The 22,799-nt window shown below is 39.6% G+C and overlaps 1 protein-coding gene across 1 annotated transcript in view; it reads right to left on the reverse strand.

Annotated features, from left to right (window-relative positions):
* LOC104522162 (choline transporter-like protein 5) overlaps positions 1-22,799 on the reverse strand; it is a gene marked incomplete at its 3' end in the record, with an annotated part of 27,996 nt that overhangs the window by 2,433 nt on the left and 2,764 nt on the right. The window contains exons 2-12 of the mRNA XM_010164382.2: positions 21,851-21,899; positions 16,808-16,881; positions 15,350-15,434; positions 13,038-13,122; positions 9,821-9,949; positions 8,992-9,052; positions 7,155-7,278; positions 6,003-6,086; positions 3,433-3,545; positions 2,926-3,057; positions 1,162-1,261 (exon numbers count right to left, since the gene is read on the reverse strand). Coding sequence (XP_010162684.2) covers positions 1,162-1,261; positions 2,926-3,057; positions 3,433-3,545; positions 6,003-6,086; positions 7,155-7,278; positions 8,992-9,052; positions 9,821-9,949; positions 13,038-13,122; positions 15,350-15,434; positions 16,808-16,881; positions 21,851-21,899 — 1,036 coding nt within the window. The remainder of the gene's footprint in view (positions 1-1,161; positions 1,262-2,925; positions 3,058-3,432; positions 3,546-6,002; positions 6,087-7,154; positions 7,279-8,991; positions 9,053-9,820; positions 9,950-13,037; positions 13,123-15,349; positions 15,435-16,807; positions 16,882-21,850; positions 21,900-22,799) is intronic.

A 22,799-nucleotide genomic window follows, 5' to 3' on the forward strand; every position in this document is an offset into this window, starting at 1 on the left:
GCAGGAAGTTCATGAACTTTCTGAAATCCTTCTACATGTCAATGTTCTGAACAAAAGTGTTGCAGTGTTCAAACTGTTCCTGGATTTTAATGAACAGTAATTAAAGTGTATAATTTAGTGCTGCCAAAATTAACTGCTGTGCTCTAATTACACAGTATCATAAGACAGGAAACACATACCTGGCTGAACGCAGAACTTCAATATTTCTTAATCCTATTACAAAAATCCCAAATCCTGATTCCTGAGAACCACAATCTCAATGGAAATGGCAGAAAACTACAAGCACGTGCACACAGATAAACTCAGAGCTAACTCTATGCGCTTTAACAACAGAGCTCTACATCCAAGGTCTATGAGAACTTAGCCTATTTCCAATGAAATCCGAGGTCCTGATGTTTTAAATCCATTTCTCCTTTGTTATATTCCCATTAAAAAATAAATAAATAAAAAAAGAACTAAGCATTGGCACTGTGAAAAACAGGATCCACTGTGAACAAAGTCTCTGCAGATTTCTGCAAACACAAAATGAAGAGGTCTCCTAGGCCTTCAATTCTCATTTTCTGTTCTGCTTTCTTCTTTACTCAGAGCTGAAAAAAAGATTCTTGGATTGCACCATATTACAATGTCTGGTCATGGAACTCTCCTCTTCTCTTGGCAGATTTATGCATATCCACACAAAAGTTTGATTTGAGCCAGAAGAATCCAGCCTAAATAAAAGTTACGGTCAGACCAACACCAACCCTCCACCACTAGCATGTCACTCTGGAGACAATCCAATGAGAGGGCAAAGTTGACAGCTGTAGGTCTCAGGCTCCTATTAACAGCGTACCACACTTCACCTTTCTGCTGATACACCTTCTTGCACTGAGGATACATGGTACCACAGTAACAGTATATGGACTCTTAAGGCAGGGAGCTGAGAGATAACAAATGTCTTACTGAAAAAGAGAAAGCTCTTATAAGCACAACCTCATTATCAAAGAACTGGCATTCCTTATACTACCTGTTTGTAGTATTTTTTTGTATTTGCTCAACAAATCCAGTGTTGTACTTTAAACCCAAACTTTCTGCCCTTAGTAGTGCAAGATGAAGCTCAAAAAGACTGTACTCCAGAGAACATTTAATGAAGTTCCAAATACATTAAAATCAGACAAAACATACCTACTACCTTCCTTTAACAGTGCAATAGCAATCCGGATCCGATTCCTTAGAAAGATCAGCATCAGTATGATTATGACCTCAACAACACAAAGTATTATCACTGTAAACAAACAAAGTTAGATTTATCAAGAATTGAACCAATATGCTGCCTCTGCAAATTGGGTTCCCTCCCCCCCGCCCCCCTTGTATTTTACACTATTGTTCATGAACCCCTTAAAATTCTCTGCTAGAGCAGTTCTCTCTTTCTCTCACTGCACCTGCCAACCTTCAAGCCCATTTTCACAGTTTTGTAAGTTCCACTGTAAAGGGAAATTCTACATGCAGAGAGTTAGTCAGAATGTGCAGGGCCCTGATATCAACATCTATCATTTTAGAAGAAAAACTGAACATATAATTCTCAGGCAAAGATAATAATTTACTTAAATGTGACTGTAGTGTTTGGCCTTAGATACAGTTCACTCTTAACAAAATTTTACTTTTCATAAACAAGCGTTTTGCATGTTTATACTCTAATGCTGCTAATTTGTAGAATTTAGATACAATAAAATAAATAAAAAGGAGATGAGGAGCAAACTTTTTCATTAAAAGTGCCTTTTTGTGATATATATTACTCTAACATTTAAATATACTTAAATCAATAGGTTTGTTTGAGTATTAACCTGGCATGAGCTCCTTTCACATCATCTGAGTAAAAAAAAAAAAAAAAAAAAAGGCAAAGAATCACACGAACTTGCTCTGAGGTCAGAGAGCAATGAGCACCGTGTCCCAGAACATCTCCTCTTTTAGTTATGAGCAGTATTTAAATCATAACCAAGATCTGTTTTAAACAGTCTGCTTTAGTCTGATTTCTATTTTTGTCAGTTCTAAACCTACTTTTGCAGTAGAAAGTAAAAAAATTCTCTGGACTTTATCTAGAGAAGACAGAATCTTTCATGCCTGAAGCACATCTCTTCTGAGACATATCCACTAATTCTGGGTGCTTCAGATGGTTAGACACAGCAGTTGTGGATGATTGCACACAGCAGACCCTGTCTCCTGCAGCTGAAACCAAGAAGCTTTGTGGAGGGAGAGAAGGCAGAAGGGATAGTATCCCCAAGCCTTGGCTTGTCTGGAGGTTTGCAAAGGGATATGGGAAATAGAAAGTTTAGAAATAGTCTCAGAATCCAGACCCAGATAGTTACAGATTATGTTAAATTGTGATTCCAAGTATTATCAGTACCCCTAGCCATCGGAACTGCAAGTGTTGAGTGATCACTGTGGTGCTCAGAGCCAAAGACTTTGTTCACAGCAAAGTTTTCGTTACACACAGCTCAGCACCTATTTCTGATATGGTCCCCCATAAAGGAGTAGATAATCAGGTTTCTTTAAAGCTGGTCTCATTCCAGTTCAGCTCTGTTAAGGTAGCTTGTCCCAAACATTGTGAAAAAGGAAAGCAATGTCAGTACATGATGGGTTCTAGACTAGGACTAAGAGGGCCTAAGTTTTCTTCATGATATTTAACTGCTTTGCTGGGTAACTTTGGAAAAGTAATTTAATTCCTGAGAACCTCAATTTACTCATCTGAAAGTGACACTGACCTCTAGATATATACTAGTGTCTCCTTGCAAAAAAGTAGATTTTTGCACAATACAAAGAAAGATAATTCTCCTTACTTCGCTGAGCGACCTTAAGTAGAGGAGATTTAACAAGGCAGAAACTGTAGCAAGGTAGTGATTGATTCTCCTGAATAGCCATTAACAGATACCAAGTTTAAAAGGCACTTACTAAATGCTAACCATGTTTGCCTCAGTTGCAGGTACACTCTAAAGTCTGTCTGGAATCCAATATCGTAAACAGTGAGGTCAGATCCAGGTATTCCTTTAAGATGATCGTACTCCCAGTAACAATGCCAGATGCCTTTTAAAAAACAATCAACATAAGTGAGTGTTTATGATGAGTGAAAATACAAGGTTTTAAAAAAAAAATCTTCTACAAGCTAAGTGTTTTGTCCTCAGCATGTCATGTAAGCAAAAGCCAAAAATGTATTACTGTGAGATTAGCCCATTATAACATTACACAAACAGACAAGAAATATCAGTACAAGTCAATACAGACTAAGCATACTGTAAATTGATAATTCAGGTTACTACATCTGGTGCTAAGTACCAGTACATCTGGATTCTTACTAAATTTTGCTGCCATTTAAGCCCTTCTCACTTAACTGTGTGTAAAACTAGGCAGTAATTCTCCCAATTGTACCATTTAATTGATGTAATTACTGATTTTCCTTACCATAACCTATAATTCCAATCACACCAAAGATGAAAATCCAGAAGAGAACCCCAGCTGTGAACCTCAGTAACACAAGGAAGAGCAGACTCACAATCATTGCAATGAACAGCCCACTAGAGAGACAAGAAACAGAAACACAGGGAAAACAATGGTGAGAAACTTCACTTTCTTGCATGCCTGTTACTGCAAATGAGGGTCACTTCATCTCACATAACAGAATGACTTGTAAAAATGTACTTTAAAGTCTTCCTTATGAAATACATCCTCGTGGCTATTATCTGCTATTAGAAACAAATAGCTTATATATGATGGCTCACAGGGCGGAGTCAGAAATGTGTGTGTACACTAGGTTCTCAGATTGTCTGAATGGGACTAGTAGATGCTTTTTTGGTCACTTACACCAGCTGAAAAACTCACTGCCTTTTCCAGGCCATAGTCTAGTCTATAGGACAGAAAGTTAAATTGGAGGAATACCTATGTGTGGGGTGGTTGCTGTTTTATGTCCTCCATTAAAAATCCCTACTTGCAAAGAAACAATGTTAGTCAAGTAACATTCCAGGAACCTTCCCAGAAAAAAAAAAAATCAAATTTAGGAGGAAAATCAGTGACACTTTCCACTCATCAGAAGAGTAAATGATCAGGGCATTCTGATGTGTAAAAAAGAGAAGAGCTATCAACGAAGCCCCTAGGAAAGACATCTACAGAGTGTCTTCTCTTTATCAAGACTGTGGTAAGGAAATACTTGTTTTCATTTCACTCCTAGAAAGGAAAAAATGACTGCAAAAGGCCTTTTTACTCAGCAAGGCCTTCTAAAGCAATATGAATAATAATCCCATTCAACAACATCCATCTCAGGTGCATCACAGAACATTTAATTTCTCAGAATTTTTAGTAGGTGTTATATTAGAATTTTTTATTAATACAGACTCAAAAAAATTTTAAACCTTCTTGCCCATGTTCAGTAACTTCTCTTCTGAACATTCACAGTTTATTTAGCCAGTTACCAAAGATAAATAATTAGTCAGCCTGATCATAAACAATGAAAACCAGATGTTTTGGGCAAACTAAACCAGATGGGCAGAGGGACAAGAAAAATATCAGCTTATTTAGCTAAACCTTTGTAAGCTGGTCTTATGTCCTAGCCCTTTAGAGGCTTCCTACCTTGATGTATTTTCCCTTTCTGAATGGTTTGTCTGAAATTCAGAATGTATTCCTCAAAAAACAGCTGTAGTTTTGGAGCTTATGACTCTATTCTTGAAAAAGGTAAGTTACCTTTAGATATACACAAGTCCTGGTGACACCAAAACTGAGTACACAGTAACAACTGTCCTCAATAACTGGTTCCCTTAAACCTTCATTGTCATGACCCAAACTCTGGCACTTAAATATGTTTGTCGAAAAACTGTTTGATGTATGCTACCATTTGGTGAAAAGTGTGAAGAAAATTCTATCCAACTACTTCTAAAGTAGTAACAATTCCTTATAAAAATATCGTATTTGAAAAGGTGGAAACTGGCTTCAGTAATTAGAATTTCTGTTTAAAAAAAAAAGGTCAATTCTCTCTCCAGCCTCGTTGTTCAGTGATACCTCCTTTGAAAGAATCTGCACTATAAGCCTGATTTCAATAAGAGATATGGAGACAACCGAGCTTGCTGAATACCAGTATTTCTTGCCACTGACTATTGTGAGCACAGTACCAGACTATGAAGAAGCTGTCCTCCCACTAGTGATGCAACACCTTTAAAAGCTGACAACCTATGTTTCTGAACCGACTAATTCTCCATATTAAGTTTATTATCTAAAGTTTATGTATTTATTTTTGTGGATTTGCATTCAGGCTTGAATAATGTATGCTTAATATGTGCATGTTACAGGCTCTCACCTGGTAAAGACTTCTTGTCCTGTTTAAATTGATCAACACCCTGGTCCATCAAAAACAGCATTAATGGTCTAAGAATGCACATATATTTACATATTTACCTCAGCAAAATAGGTACTTCTTTTGTTTCAGTGCTGCATTTTTACTCATTGGTGATTAGTGAGTATTAATTGCAAGATAAAGTTAACAATACAGTTCAATACTTTTTGTTCTTGATGTTGCTTTGCCTGCTGCATTGGATTTAGGGATTTATATTGGATTTATGGATTACAATGGATTTAACTATATATTGCTAGTATGAATTTAGACGTTGTGTTTTATATGTATACACTAATGACACTTAGCAACTGCAATTTGTTTGAAAGTCTCTTAATTAGATTTTTCAGTTTTGGAATTACCACATAGACCACTCCTGCAACAGAAGACAGCATGTCCTGTTTTTCTGCCTGGTAGGATATTAAAAAGCTACTCCAGATCTCCTGACACTCTATGTATGTATGCTGTACTATCCTTACCTCACGCACAGAACCATAACAACATTATTATCATGTGGTGAAAGGAAATTAGAGTTGCTCCTTGAGTTTAAAAGTAGGATTGGATTGGTAACAAACTCATACATTATATACTTTTTAATTCCCTGCATGCTCCAAAGTAAGTTTGTAAAAATTAAAAATACCCATGACAATCTTACATTAAAATCCAATACCAAGAAATGGCATAGTCTTCAAAAATTTTCATTCCAACTGATCTTGCATCCAGGACATTATTGATGCCACTGAGAAAAGACAAACCAAAGAAAAGGTTGCTTTAGGTAGAAAAGCAGAATTTATTTAAACAACAAATAGGCTCAGTGAAAGAATTTGAAATATCTTTGCTAGTGATAACAGTATATTACTATCCTCCAGCTCCAGTTCTGTAACCAAGATAACATCACAGTTACACCAAAGGAAAAAACCTGTGTAAAAATGTCTATACAGCTCCTGAAGAAGCTTTATTAAAAATGCTTTATGAGTACTACCTAGAGATACAATTGCTTATTTTGTCAAAATAAAAGCGTATACCATTAAGATCTACAATGTACCAAGAGCCAAACAGTTGTGACTCCAGACTCTTCTTGTTAAAGAACAGACAATGTAGTCTTAACAAGGTACAGGTGTTCTCAGTGTTGGTAAGGTGCTAGAACGTGGCAGCCTTGGATCCAGAGGTAAGAAAAGGTTCTCCTGTGCTCCAGACAGGCTGAGGACTGAGAGCAGCTGGAAAAGTGAGGCTATTGCAGCAGTTTTCTCTCATCCTGGTTGATGCCCAGGATTGGAGATGCTTGCTGTCCATCTGCAAGGGAGGTGTTGTCATACATCAGAGCCCACTACATTGCTTTTTGACCTTTAGACGTGTACTAAAGACAGGAGCACTCTGACGAGGTGAGATGCCCGAAGTACTAGAACAGTCCATGTTAGTGGAAAGGCCATCATAGGAAGGAACAGCCAAGGCCATTGCTGGCCTTTCAGTCCTGTAGCACAAGGATTTAATTTTGAACCTCCTTTAGCTTTCTTTAATACTAATTTTTCCTAGGAAAAACAACAAGAAGGATTTAAAAACTGACAGTCACTCTGAGACAAACAGACTAAAAGTTCTGGCTCCTGGCTCATTTCTGCATACCACAGTGCTGGTTTTCCTTACTGGAACTTTGTGAGTGCCCATGCACAGAGAGACCATTTACTAGCAAGTCTTGCCTGGGTACCCTCAGCCATTTGCTATAACAGATTCTGATTACTTTTTTCAATTCCTAAATTACTTCACAATCTCAGAATCCAACAAATGAGCACTTAAGAAGGGTAAAACCTACTTTGCAGCTTCCCTGAGATCAGTTACATTTCTTGTTTTCCCTCTTCCATCTTTGAACGTAGTTTGATTTGCCACGGTTAGCACACCATTCTTCGTGGAGAAGTCTGGGAAGCATCTCTTAAGGACTATTCAAAATATCAAAACAAAGCATACATATTACACTTCAGGTTGAGCTCCACTTTTATTGTTTGTCTTCTGTAACATATTTAGACATTTCAGATTCATAGTCAACTGTTTTTCAACTGATTATCTAACGGTAAGTTGGTTTTGACAAATCTTGGAAGAGCCATTGTATTGAAGATTATGATTTTTATGCTCTGGCACTTTTTGTCCAACCTCGGGCATGGTGGGATCACAGCCTTCAAATGGACCTTCTAGGTGCTTCTGAATAACAGTAGTATCTGTAGCAGTTTAAGAATTTGTAATAAAGGCAGAACTTACTCTCTGTCAGTATCTGGGCAGCTTACAAAAACTGCAGCTTCTCAAATATGTCATTTCATGGTAATAACCAAACCATCCCTCAGGGACAGACTCAACATGACTGGTCATGAATGGTATTAGCACCCAAAACAATACATAACAGCAAGTGTCAGTTCATCATATGCCAGACGAGCTCCAGTACCAGCCAGTATCACTAGATGTTCTTGGAGAGGAAGCAATGGAAATAAGACAGAAACAGAGGGAGGAGGAGACTATAAAAGAGAGAGAAAAGGAGAGATGTTTACATACTCATTTATGTAGCTCTGCTCTTTGCTGCAAAAAGTCTTGGTTTTCATCCCAACGGGAAGAGCAGGTCAGTCCTCCTACACAGCTGTACTTTAACTTTATATAATAATTCCGTGCTTTCCTTAACAGGTTCCAATAAATACTAATGCCAGGGTTCAATATTCAGTCTAGAATGTCTACCCCATCATTTATTCTGAGGAAATAATTAAGTGGCATGCCTCTCTTCCTCCCTCTGTAATCTTTGCCCCTTGTCATAGTCTAAAAGAAAAAAACAGTTTCTTTGCAAATTATTTTCTGTCTTTTGGGTCAGTACATCAGTTTTCATACAAATTCTTAATATTTTTAAAAATTTCATCTATATTTTCTCTATTTTATAACCTGTCCCTGGTTTACATGAAGCCTATTTTAAATAAGGTGTCTATACAACAAAATAAGGTGTCTAATACAACCCTTTGAAAACACCAGTGGCATAGGGTATTTTAACCTTATCCGAATAAGATGTCTGTATTATTAATGGAAAAATAAGCAACTATTTCTTATTTGCATGAGTTTCTGAGTCAGTGACAGATACTCCTGGTATTACACTTCTGCAGCTGAGATGAGCCCTGAGACCTGTGGCTATCTATTCAGAAATACCCGCTGATCTAGTGACAAAAACATTTTTTGGCCCCTTAATTCCTCTGTATGCCCTGCATAGACAGCACTGCAACTGAAAAGCAAGCTGCACTGTAACTGGGCTAAAGCATCATCTGAACTTCAACAGCTGGCCATATAATCCTTCCTACATTCATGGCATTTACTTTATGCCAATGGGGTTGCTAGCTCACGTATTTTGGAAGGCAAAATTTGAGCTGTAAAGCTTTTGTTATCAGTGATGATTCATGAGCAAGAAAGAACTCAGAAGAAAGAACTCACACACTGAATGTTCATGAATGGCAGTTAGAAAAAATAATAATAAATCTTTATACTGCTTAAAATTGAATGGATGACACTGTCAGATAACAAGACAGCTCCTAGTGACCTTGCCACAAAACACTTTTCAGAATGGAGTTGTGCTTTAATGTGAACGCTTATAATCTGCTAAGATGTGTATAATAAGTAGAACCACTCACAAGGCCTGCTTGGAATGACCATCGAAGGACAATCTTCATCACGTAGGACTTGAGCAACAGACTAAAAAGGGGAAAAACAGGAATGCTGAACATAGCAGAATAACTACGTGGTTTTTGTTTGTCACCTCATGTGACAAAATGCCCCAAATTTGGCTTTGTAGCCTCCTCCCCAAACCCAACTGGTGGAGCTGCAAGATATATTAGTGATGTAAGTGAGAAGCCAAACTGTCCTTGTGATTTGGGAAAAGACTATTCTTTTTTCCTTTTTTAGTGCTGTTCATTTCGGATCAGCACCTAAGCCAGAAGTGACTGGGCAATTGTTCCTCGCCTTCCCTTCGCCTTTTCTCTTAAAGGAGAGTAAGAATTTAACACAATTAATATAGCTGAATTGCAAGGCGTTTTAAAGATGGGAGCAATAACACCGTACATTTGAGTGCAAAATCAGTTACATGAAGGACAGATTAATTTTCCTAGCCAAATTACTAAGGAGCTATAGATGAATCAGGAGCCTTAAGAACTGGTTTGAGATACTCTGCTCTACTGCTGTGGAGTACTTCAGTACTGAAGGATACTGAGTGCCACAGTACTGCAACTACATGGGTAGCTGCAGATATTCTTTTAAGCAAACAGTAATCATCTAAAGAGTGGGGGATATGGTGTGCATACAAGACCTTCACCCCGAATAAATCACTGTCAAACCATATATATCGGACAACTCCTTATATAAATTAGAATAATTCAAAGCTTTGATGTACCTCAGTAAAATAATGCATATTACATATTGCTTAAAGAAAAAAATGTATTGCATCATCTACTGACACACACACACCTTGCGAGGATTGTTAAAACCAGGTTTGCAGAACTGCCTGAAGTAATTCCACTGATCTGGTTTATATCTGTAGGAAGCCTGAACATCAATATAGGTTGCAAACCTGTCTGGGCACTTTGAGACACAAAGCTGCAAAAGAAAAAAAATGAGTAAAGATACACTGGGGGTAGAGAAGGGTAAGGAAAGTCAGTGCAATTAAAAAGCAAGAAAAAGGCCACCTACAAAAGTGCAGCGTTTTATGGAAACGTCTTCACAAAAGTTTACTGCAGTATTTAGAAAGGGACCTACGTTTTCCTTTTGATTCCCTAGATAAACACTTCTAAAATTCTTTGATAGAATACACTTTCAAAGTCTCTCCTCATATCTAGCATATCAAGCCACTCTCTGTATCTTCTTAGGTTCTACACATTCTAGTAGATATGCAGAGCTTTCTAGTTTGTTGAAAAAAAAGTTGTTTTGTTTTGTTTTTTTAACACCAGGAAAAATCTGTCGGGTCCTCCTCTACTTCCATCAGCAGCAGCCTATACGAGCAAGGTGGTGCAGTAGCTTCTTTCACAGGATACATGTAATTTCCATTACATTTATAAGGAGAATTTTATTTTTAAAAAGTCACATGCAGCTAAAATTGTTCCACTCTTCCACACAGTCTCTTCAGTCAAATACATCTCCACAGATACTGTTCAAGTCAAGTTAGGTGTAAATAACTCAAAGGTGACTTTTTACTACTAATGATGAACTCCCCTAGTTACAAAGTAAGAGGGGCGCAGATGCCAGGAATGATATTCACACCACTCAAGGTATAGCCATTGTAAAACAGATTTATGTGAGAAATCACGTGAGGACTAGGGTTTGATGAATGCATCTACTCAGAAGTTATGATTTAGATTTATGTAATGGAGGAGCAGCTGCCCAGATACGCAGACTCTGAAGGTTCTGCTGGTCACTGGAATTATGCAAGTGTACTGCCGTTCTGACTCCTCAGTGTTCCTAAATACTGTGAGGTAGTTTGAAGTCCATCTTTTTAGCAAGTTTCAGCCTTTTCTAGTAGGTTGTTCTCTGTTTCCAAAGCTGTGCTTTGGAATACCCTTTGCAAAGCTCTGCTATCCAAGTACCAGAGGGACATCATGCACAAAACTTTATGCCACATCAAGGGCATTCTGCCATATATGAGTCACCTAAAGGAATTTTGGTAAAAGATCTCATACGCATCCTTACAACAGGACAGATCCTGCAGGAGGGTCTTTCTAAATGAGTACTACAGTCCTATGGACTAGCCACAGGCCAAGGAACAAAGAAAGAGGAATTTTGTCCTTGCCAGGACAACAGGGGACTAACAAGTATAGACTTTACTATAAAACCTCAGTTTCCCACCTATGAAAAAGGCAATGAAATGTGCTGTCTATGGATCCAGAGAGCCGTAATCACAGTCTGCAAATCCACAGTCTTGCTCAAGAACTGAAGCTCTTCCCATGCCAGCTCTTGGGGATTTTTTCTCCTGCTATTTGATATGAATGGAACAGGAATGAAAGACCCTGCCTGCAGTTCAAAAGATGAATTACCAAGCAAACGTTTCTTCAACATTTTCACAAAAGACCAGAGAATTAACCATCTGCAGTACCAAACAGTATTCAAAAACATTCTCAGTTTTGGTGGTGTTGTATGTTTAAAAATAAAATAACTACTCTGCTCCCTCAAACTCTCCTTCAACATTTATTTCACCTTACTTGATTCATGACCACTGCCAGCTTGACACAGCACCAGTCAAATCCCACACAATGACCTCAGTATTTCTGAACAGGCTGAACTGTTGCAGTAACAGAGTCTAAAAACTGCAGGGTAACAGTGTCAGTGTCTGCATGGGGTCAGATGGGGATCCTGAAACAAATCTGCTGCTGATAGAAAAAGTTTTCATTCTGACAGCAACTGTTCAATGTTAAAAGGGTTCTGGCTCTTCTTTGCTGGGGATTTCCATCTCTCCGGCTGTGTCAAATATTCCATACAGTTGCACTAACTGATAGGTCAGAAACATCTGTCAAGGACAGGGATCAGGAGTAAGGGCAAGTTGGATTGGGAAACATAGAATAGAATCATAGAATCATAGTGGTTGGAAAAGACCTTTAAGATCATCGAGTCCAATCATTAACCCAACACTGCCAATCCCATCTCTAAACCATGTCCCTGAGCACCTCGTCTGCCCGTCTGTTCAATCCCACCAGGGAAGGTGACTCCACCACCTCCCTGGGCAGCCTGTTCCAATGTTTGACTACCCTTTCTATGAACAAATTTTTCCTAATATCCAATCTAAACCTCCCCCTGGTGCAACTTGTAGCCATTTTCTCTCATTCTGTCACATTTTAAAAAGACAGTCAAATAAACAGACAATTAACATTTGCAATCAGAAAAGTGGTTACCATATAACAACCCTCATCCAAATTAATACTGGACTTCACTGAAAGTTGTCGAGATGTCCAAGACCACACTCTGTCAGCTACAGTTTAATTACACAGTACCATTACTTTGGCAGCAAAGTTGGACCAGAGCAGTCCTTCACCCAATTCCTTTAATCTACCCCATGCCATAAATTGTTGTCTCATAAAATGAACTGATATAATTGGCTGTGCAATTGCTCAACAAACCAGGTCAGTAGAATGGTCTCATGTAAAAAAGATCAGGAGGATAATTTTAACCCACTCAAGTTCAGCGACTGGGTTTATTTCACAGCTTCATGAGAATTTGTAGCACAGTTCAGGGAGTACAAACTGTGGCATAAGGCAATAACAAGCTTTCAAGATCTTCACTTTTGCCATAGGTTCTAATCACAGCCAGATACTCTTGTCACAGGGGATATGCACATTTTCTTGAACATGTCTAGTTTGAAAAACCCTAGATGTCAATCAAAATTATTTTCTGCATGCAATGATTACTTACTACTGGATAGCTGCCTGTCATAGGCAACAAATCGCTGTATTCAACTAAGCAGACTTTTTTTTGTCAATTCTCATCCAAAATACACCATCTTGTGCATTTCTGTGGTTTTTGTTGTTTTTTTTTCTGACCATCACAGGCTACAGAGACCATGTACTACACATCATCTATAAAACAATCATATTTCGAAGGATATGAACAGTAATTTTTAAACCTAAACAAAGATATATCTAGTTCTTAAGCACTATGACTAAGAGGCAGGGAAAATATTTTATCTCTGTATTTCACTCACCTGTGTTGTAGGGCACTGTAGGTTTATTAACACTACGGGGCTGGCACATTTCAGAATGTTAAAGTAAAACAAAATGGTCTTGTTCCTATGGAAGCGGATATAAGATAATTAAAGTTATAAATATGGGTGCTTATACATCCTACCATTCAAAAATTTATAGCATACATTGATATTTAAATTCTATTATTGTGAATGAATATATTGCAAACACAAGACAAATAAACAAATCCCAAGCAGACCCTGAATGTTCCATGCTGACATCTCTGAGTCTAGAGGTATTTGTTCCAAAGAATGTTAATTTTGAGAAGTTTTTTCCACAGCAAGGTTCTAAACTGAAACAACCCTAGGCACTGTTACACAGTCCTGCCTCCAAGATGCGAGGTCTGTAAAATAACCCAGCAAAAACACTGTGGTCTCTTTGCTTACATTGAACATAGTGTGTATGTCTTGCACGCAAAATTACTATCAGCACACGCTACACTACAAAAGCTGCCTATTTCTTGTTGATCAGAAGGTGGCACCAAAATCAATCAAAAGCTTTTTATGGCTGGAAACTGAAAGCAGCTGACTAGGAAACAGAATGATAATCTGCTAATAAGGCTGATAAACCTCCTTTGATATAAATAAGGGACAGTCTGAGGGGTTTGCACCCCAGAATCCACACACTTGACAGCTTCTGGAACTTGGGACCTTGAGGCACCTGCCACCTCAGTTCCGATTTGTTGAAAACTGATTACCCCAAGATCCCTGTATTTAAACATCTGGGTTTTGAAGACAGCAAAATATGCTGTTAATCTTTGCTATGACAGAAAATTAGCACGAAGCTCTAGTGAAGATGGTATGGCAGTAGTCCTGTTTTTTTACACAAGACTTCAAAGTTCGCTAGCCATGCCAGGACTATGCAATGTCCCTATAAGAAATAAGGGCACACATGCCCCACTATGACCTACGATGTTCAAGAGAACACAGTGAGCAGTGTTTGAGCCACCACTGACCCCCACTGTGGAAACGCAGCATGGAGGGACTCTGCCTTGGGAGCAGGATGGCAGTATGAACAGTAACGTGTGCTTGGGCTAACAAGGCTGCCTTTCTTCTATCTGTGGACCTGGCAAAAGTCCTACTCTCATGTCTCTCCGTTGTATTCCCCAGTCCAGGACGTATCCTCTGATCTTCCACCAGCACGTGGCTCCCACCAATTGCCGAATATGGCTATGCCTTCAAAGCCGTTATATAGCATCACTGGACATTCAAGTTCCCTTTAAAACTGCTATTAGCTCAACTGTCTGACATTTTACAAGGCTAAGTTGCTTTCACTGAGGTATGTTCTACTATGCCCTGTTTAACAAAAAATGCATCCTGGCAAAAACAATTCACTATAATTAGTTGTTATTTCTTCAAATCAATAGAATAAACGATAGTTTCTAGAAAGTATTTATAAGTTGTGAGCAGTTCAAAGCCATTAATAAAACCTTTATTTCTTTCTTACGTCTTAGCCCACTTGTTGATAACTGACAGCAGAAAAGAAAGTTTAAACATACACGTTAACATAAGAAAACAGCCACCAAGAACTTGGTTTGTATTCTTTATAATTAAATTGTTTTGTATTCCGTTATTATGTTGTGCTCTGTAGAAGGCAAAAAAATATTTAAGAGATTACATGGAGATTAATGGCTGGATTACAAGGAGACAGAAAGAGGTCGAGAGACTCACATGAGAACACAAGGTGGAATTAATTTGACCGCACAGAATTCATTGGAGTTCAAATGGGCAAATGGGTTTTTGCACGAGCTGAGTGTTGGCTTGGTTTTTAGTTTCTCTTTTCTACTCCACAGTGAGACTGCTGGGAATGCTTGTTCCAAGCACAAGATTCAAAACACAAAGAACATTTGGTGCATGTTGAGAAAAACTAAGAACCAGGCTACAATGCTTTAGGACTACTCTGATCCCAAGGTGTACAGACAAATTACTCAAGGAGTTATTAACTATCCAAACTCTGTCAATTAGAAGCTGTGCCAGCTAGTCACTTTCTATGCAATTAGTGATGCAATCTTTAAGTTATATTGATACTTTATCACAAATATTCTCTGAATGATGAAACAACTGCATTATAGTAATAATTTGGGTCTAGATTTGCACTGAGCAACTAATCAATTTCTGAACTTTATCTGGAATACAGTAAGAGTGTTGCTATCTCTTCAACTTTCCCCAAGACTCCCTAAGCAGACAGAGAGATTTGAAACCTCACATCTTATTCACAAGTAATAAGTAATAAGCATAAGTAATAGAGGTATGTGACTGGATTTAGTACTCACTCATTGAGGGTACCTTTCTGACCACAGAACTGCCCATAGCTGTCAGTTGGATAAATCACTTTCCTGGGGTCACCGTGCACCCAAGCTGCAAATATACATATATCTTTTAACATTTCAGTCAAGCATACACAGTTCATAGTTGAAACTGAATAGCATGAAAATGTATCACCTATAATGTACCATTCAACTTTTGTTGATCACTACTGAAGAGCACCGATTTGTAGATTTCCTAGCAAAAAACTAAAATATAAACCAAACTAAACAGAACTAAGCTATGACTGAATCAGTAAGAAAGCAAACCAGTTCACTTTTTACCTTCAGTGCATATATATCTGTGTTGTAACCAAAATATGATGTAATGGGTCTTAAAAAATAATGGTTATTAAAAGAGAAAGAAGAGGAGCTAACTATGTAGACAAATTTGAGCATTCACAGACAACCACAATGGCATTGAAATTAATGGGATTACTTGGGTATGTGACAGAAATACACCGGGTGTGGCTGAATCTAATGGACTCCACTTGCACTAAGAAGGGAAACAAACTCTCACTTTGTAAATGAAAGCATTTCCTGACCTCTCACTTGGCACTTGCCATATTTTTCAGTTATTAGGTCTGCACCTGGCAACTTATGTATTATATACTAGCATGAACCATGCTATAGCCCATACTGAATGGGAAGAGAGGTTTATATTGAACTTCTAAGCTCCTTTTCTCCACTTCAGTGCAGGATTTCTTCACCAAGCCATTTTCACCAGCACCATTATTTCCTTTTGAGTATCAAGTACACACCAGCTATCACTATTAGCAGCATTATTTCTAAGCTGTAGTGTGCAGACCTGACTAAGCTTCCTTCATAACTAGCCAATGACTAGACTTTGAACTGTTTTCACAGAATCACAGAATGGTTTGGATTGGAAGGGACCTTAAAGCTCATCCCGTTCTAACCCCCCTGCCAGCAGCAGGGACACCTTCCACTAGACCAGGTTGCTCAAAGCCTCATCCAACCTGGTCTTGAACACTTCCAGGGAGGAGCAGCCACAGCTTCTCTGGGCAACCTGGGCCAGTGTCTGACCACTCTCACAGTGAAGAACTTCTTCCTCATATCTAATCTAAACATATCCTCTTCCAGTTTGAAGCCATTTCCCCTTGTTCTGTCACTACTTGCCTTTGTAAAAACTCCCTCCCCAGCTTTCTTGTAGGCCCCCTTCAGGTACCGGGAGGCCGCTAGAAGATCTCCCTGGAGCATTCTCTTCTCCAGGCTGAACAGCCCCAACTGTCTCAGCCTGTCCTCACAGCAGAGGTGCTCCAGCCCTCGCATCATCTTCTTGCCCTCCTCTGGACTTGTTCTAACAGGTCCATGTCTTTCTTGTGTTGGGGGCTCCCAACTTAATTCTGGCATTCACAAAGTGGATTCCCCTGTGTATGAGAAGGCACTACTATACCTGTGTTTACTTACCCACAATTCCTAATGCAATGTAACCCAGAATGACGACTATGAAGATCACACAGCAAATAATGTCTGTACAGTGCCTAGGGACAGAAAGAAACACTTTTTAAAAATAAGGTGTCTAATACAACCCTTTGAAAACACCAGTGGCATAGGGAATTTTAACCTTATCCGAATAAGATGTCTGTATTATTAATTAGTAAGAGTCTTACCCATAAAATCACATTTGAGGTGTAAGGTCCTGTTTTCACAGCAAGATCAGCGAATAAATGTGTATGCCTTTTGCATTGTAGACAGCAATAAAATGGGTTTAAATATTCTTAAAACAAACAGTATCTTACATTAAATCCATGAGATCACTTACAGTACAAGCTAGTACAGGACATCTGCCTCAGCATGTCCCTAAGGCTTCTATCAAATATTGCAAAGAATGTGATGAAAGAAAGATTCAGCACAACTTACCTGTATTATAAATAGCTTATGAATGGAAAAATAAGAGTGTGAAATTAAAAAAAAGGCTATAAGCAACGACCTCTGATCTGCACAAAATTCTGACTCAGCTGCTTGACTTCATTTAATGCAACCAAAATATGCTCTACAGAGAGGACAAAAAAACCCCCAACAGATTGTGGAGAGCCATACCTTCTTTTAAAGACAAGCAATCGAAGAACAGCACTCCCTGGTCTGAAAACTGAGCCAGTGAGTAAACTCTGAGTATTCAATTAAATTACTGTTCTCTCCTTATTGGTCTGCATATTAAGTTCATGCAGGCAGACAAGTGGCAATGTGGACCACTAGCCTAATTCTCCTCCAGTGTCTGACCTTGATCAGAGTTGTTCCCGGAGTGTAATTAACATGAAGTACAACACTCCCAAGCGAGCAGGAGAAGGTCAGTATACTCTTGTGGAGACCATCAACTCCAAGGGCTCCAGCTGGGGTGAGCAGTTCTCTCCTTCACAAGCCTTTGTTTCTAAAGATGCGTGGAAACAAAATAGTTACAGTCTCACAGGCCTTTGAAGGCCTCACTGGTGAAGAAACAGTTACAGCTAATGGTCTCACCAGGATGTAATTACCAAAGGAGTGAATTACTCGTAAAAGGGTGTGCTGCCTAGAGCCTCCTTATCTGAAGGATTTCAATCACTGTTGCTATTTACCACATCCTGCTTATCTGACACAGCTTTGGTGAAGAACAGGTTGTATAACCTAAAGGTGTATGAACTGTTCACGTCCACAGCGCCTGTCGGTGCTGCTCCAGGCTGTCCCTACAGCTGTAGTAAAAAACTGTTGCTGTTCTGACCTGATCCAAATCCTGTTCTGCTTTTCCAAGACAGACGAGAGTGCAGTAATCACCCCGGGAAAACTAACGCATGCTTCAAGTTAAAGGACAACCTTCATCAAATGAGTGTTCAACTCTGCTTGCAAGTCCATGCAAGGATCCAAGCTGAATCTCACAAGTAAAAGAAATCTTAGAATCCAAACTCTAACTGACATACAGTCATTTTTAGCATCTATCATTCTTTCCGTTTTCCAATCTACATTTCCTCTCACAGAGAAACTCTATTCTTTATCATAAAGGAGACTGTATTGGGTTTGCGTGGTAAGGTTTTGGTAGCGGGGGGGAACATGGGGTGGCTTCTGTGAGAAGCTGCCAGAAGCTTCCCCCATGTCCGACCCGACACAGCCAATTCCAGCCGGCTCCCTGAACGGACCCGACGCTGCATCAGTAACGCCTCTGTGATAACAGAATTAAGAAAAAAAAGAGGAAGAGAAAAAAAAAAAAAGCTGCAGACTTTGCAGCTAGAGAGAGAAGAGTGAGAAGATGTAACAGAAAACAACTCCACAGACACCAAGGTCAGGGAAGAAGGAGAGGGAGGAGGTGCTCCAGGTGCTGGAGCAGAGATTCCCCTGCAGCTTGTGGTGAAGACCATGGTGAGGCAGCTGTCCCCCTGCAGCCCATGGAGGTCCATGGTGGAGCAGGTGACCACCTGTAGCCCGTGGAGGACCCCATGCCAGAGCAGGTGGATGCCTGAAGGAGCCTGTGGCCCCGTAGGAAGCCTGCACTGGAGCAGGCTCCTGTCAGGAGCTGTGGCCCCGTGGAGAGAGAAGCCCACGCTGGAGCAGGTTTGCTGGCAGGACTTGTGACCCCGTGGGGGACCCACGCTGGAGCAGTCCCTTCCTGAAGGACTGCACCCCATGGAATGGACCCATGCTGGAGCAGTTTGTGAAGAACTGTCAGTCATGGGAAGGACTCACGCTGGAGAAGTTGGTGGAGGACTGTCTCCCGTGAGAGGGACCCCACGCTGGGGCGGGGGAAGGAGTCCTCCCCCTGAGGAGGAAGGAGAGGCAGAAACAACAGGTGATGAACTGACCCCAACCCCATCCCCTGTTCCCCTGTGCCACTGGGGGAGGAGGAGGAAACCAGGAAAGAAGTTAAGCCCGGAAAGAAGGGAGGGGTGGGGGAGGTGTTTTAAGATTTGGTTTTATTTCTCATTATCCTCTGATCTGATTGGTAATAAATTAAAATTTGGTTTTTTCCCCCCAAGTCAAGTCTGTTTTGCCCGTGCCAGTTACTGGTGAGTGATCTCCCTGTTCTTATCTTGATACACAAGCCTTTCGTTACATTTTTCTCCCCCTGCTCAGCTGAGGAGGGGGAGTGATAGAGTGGGCTTTGGTGGGCATCTGGCACCCAGCCAAGGCCAACCCACCAGAGAGATAAAGATGGCAGATCTTTTAAAAGTTGGAAAACTTGAAAAGTGTTTCTAGGTGTGGAAAAGGAATGAAAAATCCTGCACACTCCTCTGGAGAGACACAGGTTTAACATCTCACTTAAATAATTTTTTAGTAAGGCCAAGGTGGTACAGGATTCAAGGTAAATATGACGGTAATCTAAGAAAGCATCACTGCTTAAGGGAGAAGCCATAACGCTAAAACAATGCTGCTCATTTTCCCAGCCTCTGTTGAGAAGCTGTTCTGACACTGCTCCAGCTTGGCTCTCAACCCATCAGAGCCATTTTTAAGAGGTACAATACTTAATTCAAGATGCCTCAGGAGAAATATGGCACCATAAATACTTTTATTACAACTCCTACAGTCTCAAAAACCTCTTCCAGTCCAATTCTTACAGGTCTCATTTTATGATATCTAAATGCAATTAAAGGTTACACCCATTTGTGCTAAAGCTTCCTTTTGAAGTTTTGCAGAGCCACCATGAAAATGTACCCATCAACACTTTACCAGAACACAGACTTCCATACATGGCCTAGTAAAACTCACTGATGCCAAGCAGTGCTGTTATATAAATATTTTATAAGTATATAAGAAGTACATAATTCCTCTTTTGGGTGGCTTCAGAAAATTTTGAAACATTTCATACAGACTAGATGTTCTTCATACAAAATAATTGCTTATTTTACTAGATACTATGGATTAAACCCTGGCTCCATTTAACATCATTGTTAATTCAAGTAGCTCACTTTCAGTGAGATCATAGTATTACCTCATAATACAAGGCTCTACAGAGAGGAAAATAATGTAAAACATCTTAAATGAATAAATTAAAATAACTCTGTAAAGATCCAAGGTTATACTCTGAAGATGCTGTGAGTTTCCAAAGCTTCAGGAACTGGAATTACGGGGATTGCCTCTTCCTAAACAGGAGATATTGGAATCCCATGCTTATTACTAAAACCTAATCAGAAATTACCCCGCCATGCACTGACTGAAAACAGATTTTATATGAATTTTTTCAAACTAAGTAGGCGATTTGTCTTGGCAAATTTGCTTTTTCAGTTTGTTTCAGGCTAATGAGGCAAAGCAAAATCACTCAGGAGACTGAACTGTTAAGACTGAACCCTAAGGAAGATGAATTAATTTAAATACGACTATGAGAATAGGAATTGAGAACACTGCTTATCATATGGGGTCTGCTAAGACTGGCCCTCAGGAATCCCAGACCCTGGAGGTGAGAGAGAAAGTCTGTAGAAAGGAAGAGTTTCCCCTGGCTGACAAGGTCAGAGATCATTTAGTCACACTCGACACCCACAAATCATTTTGAGCTGAGAAATTGCAGAGCTACTGCTTCAACCTGTAAGCTTACTGACTTGGTGGATACAGTATATAAAGCTTTACAAGTATTTTGTGGTAGTAATGCACATAGATGAACACTTAACATCCCTAAACTACCACTTAAATTCATACAGTGCATACGAAGTCTCACTGGTAGTATCATAAAGATACTTCTCAAATTAGGATCAACTCTCGAAACAAACATTTCCATTTATTTCTAAAATTATTAGCTTTCAGAAAGGAAAATAAGAAATACATCTTGCATAGGCAAGAACAGTGCTCAAAAATACCATTACATTGCAGTATTTTAGGATCCAACTCTGCAGTCCACAGCACCATAGGTAGTCTCGCTCACTTCAGTGACACTCTTCATGCATGCAAAACCTGTTCACTCAAGTAAGGGTTTCAAGGCTGAGTCACTCCAGCAGCCAGCCCCATCGCTGACAGGCAGTACTTCACGGCTCTCACCATTCAAGCCCTATGGATTCCCTGCGAGGGATTTACCCCACTGGCCAGCCACAGTGCAGATGCAGTGGTGCACACCCAGGCCGTGCACTGGAGAGAACTAAATCAGAACTGCGTCTCCTGATGATGTGACTATGGAAGCAGGAAAACCAGCTGCAAACTGAAGAATAGTGTGCCAGGGTTCCAGTCCTGTGCTGTACAGAAACAAGACAGACTGCATCGCATGGCCATGGCACACCAGAACATAACACCACCTCAAACAGTCCAACTCATATCAGCACAAGGTAGGACAGCAGGTTCTAGACAGCATGAGGCATATAGAACTGGCATTCAAACTGAGAGAACTTAAGAGCACACAGTTAAATATCCCCCAGTAACTGCATATCCTCAAGGGTAGTAAGTATTATCTTCTGGATTTAAAAGAATTGCAGAATGAAATTCACAAGTTTTGTTGACAAAATGTTTTATCCCTTGTTCACTGCAAAATCAAAATAATTAAATAAAATGAGTTAAGATTTTTACCTGTTATGAATGGGTCCTCTGAACTTTGGGTCAAATTTCCTTGGTTCACCTGCATTTAAAATAAAACAGTATAAAAATACTTCCTCATTTAAAATAAAATCTATAGAGAGAGGGGTGTTAACAGCAGTCTTTTAAGAACATCTTCCATATATTCCCATTTAATCAGTTCTGTTACAATAATTTAATGCAGCAAATATCAGTAATTCACCAATACAATTACCTAGTTTTTGCAGATGAGATGAAAGATTTTTCTTCTAGCTTAAAACCTTTGAGAGCCTTGCATTTACCACATGATAAATTACCTTTAATGTACATCCTACCACTACACCTATGCACAGTGTTCACAGTAGAAAGTTGCTGATATTCGAGGGACAAGGATTACAACTCACAGTCACATGCTAAGTGTGTTCGCAGCAAGTGAGTGAACCTACCCCTCTGGAGCCACAGGCTAAGCCCTTCTGATTTTTCTCTAAAAGAACAGTTTGAAGTCATGTCTGTACTGAATGTTACACTTAGTCTTGCAAAGTTATTCTTACTTCCCACTGCTCTGGGTACAGGGCTTTATAGACATAGAGTTGCAGGTTTGCCCTTTTTGCATTGGGCTTATCAGATGACAAAGATTGGCTGGAGACTGCAAAAATTCAGCGCTGACCTTGCTCTACACTACCCTGCACAGGCAGTGTAACTGCACTAGCTTCTCCAAAGCCAGAGACAAGGTACAGCACCACAAAGCAGGCAGAAGAGCACGTGTTTCAAATATCTTCCCTAATTCTCAAGTGGATGCACCCACCACATATCCCAGCGTAGGAAGCCGAACAGGCTTTTTTTCACATGGCTATCCTCATTAGCAGAGATTCACTCTACACATAAGCCAATTATATTAAGTAACCCACCAATCTGTGCTTCAAATGTGGACTTGAATAAGATGAATGACAGTATGATTTCACTT

Source organism: Antrostomus carolinensis, unplaced genomic scaffold, assembly GCF_000700745.2.
Source record: "Antrostomus carolinensis isolate BGI_N321 unplaced genomic scaffold, ASM70074v2 scaffold3593, whole genome shotgun sequence".
NCBI lineage: Eukaryota > Metazoa > Chordata > Aves > Caprimulgiformes > Caprimulgidae > Antrostomus > Antrostomus carolinensis.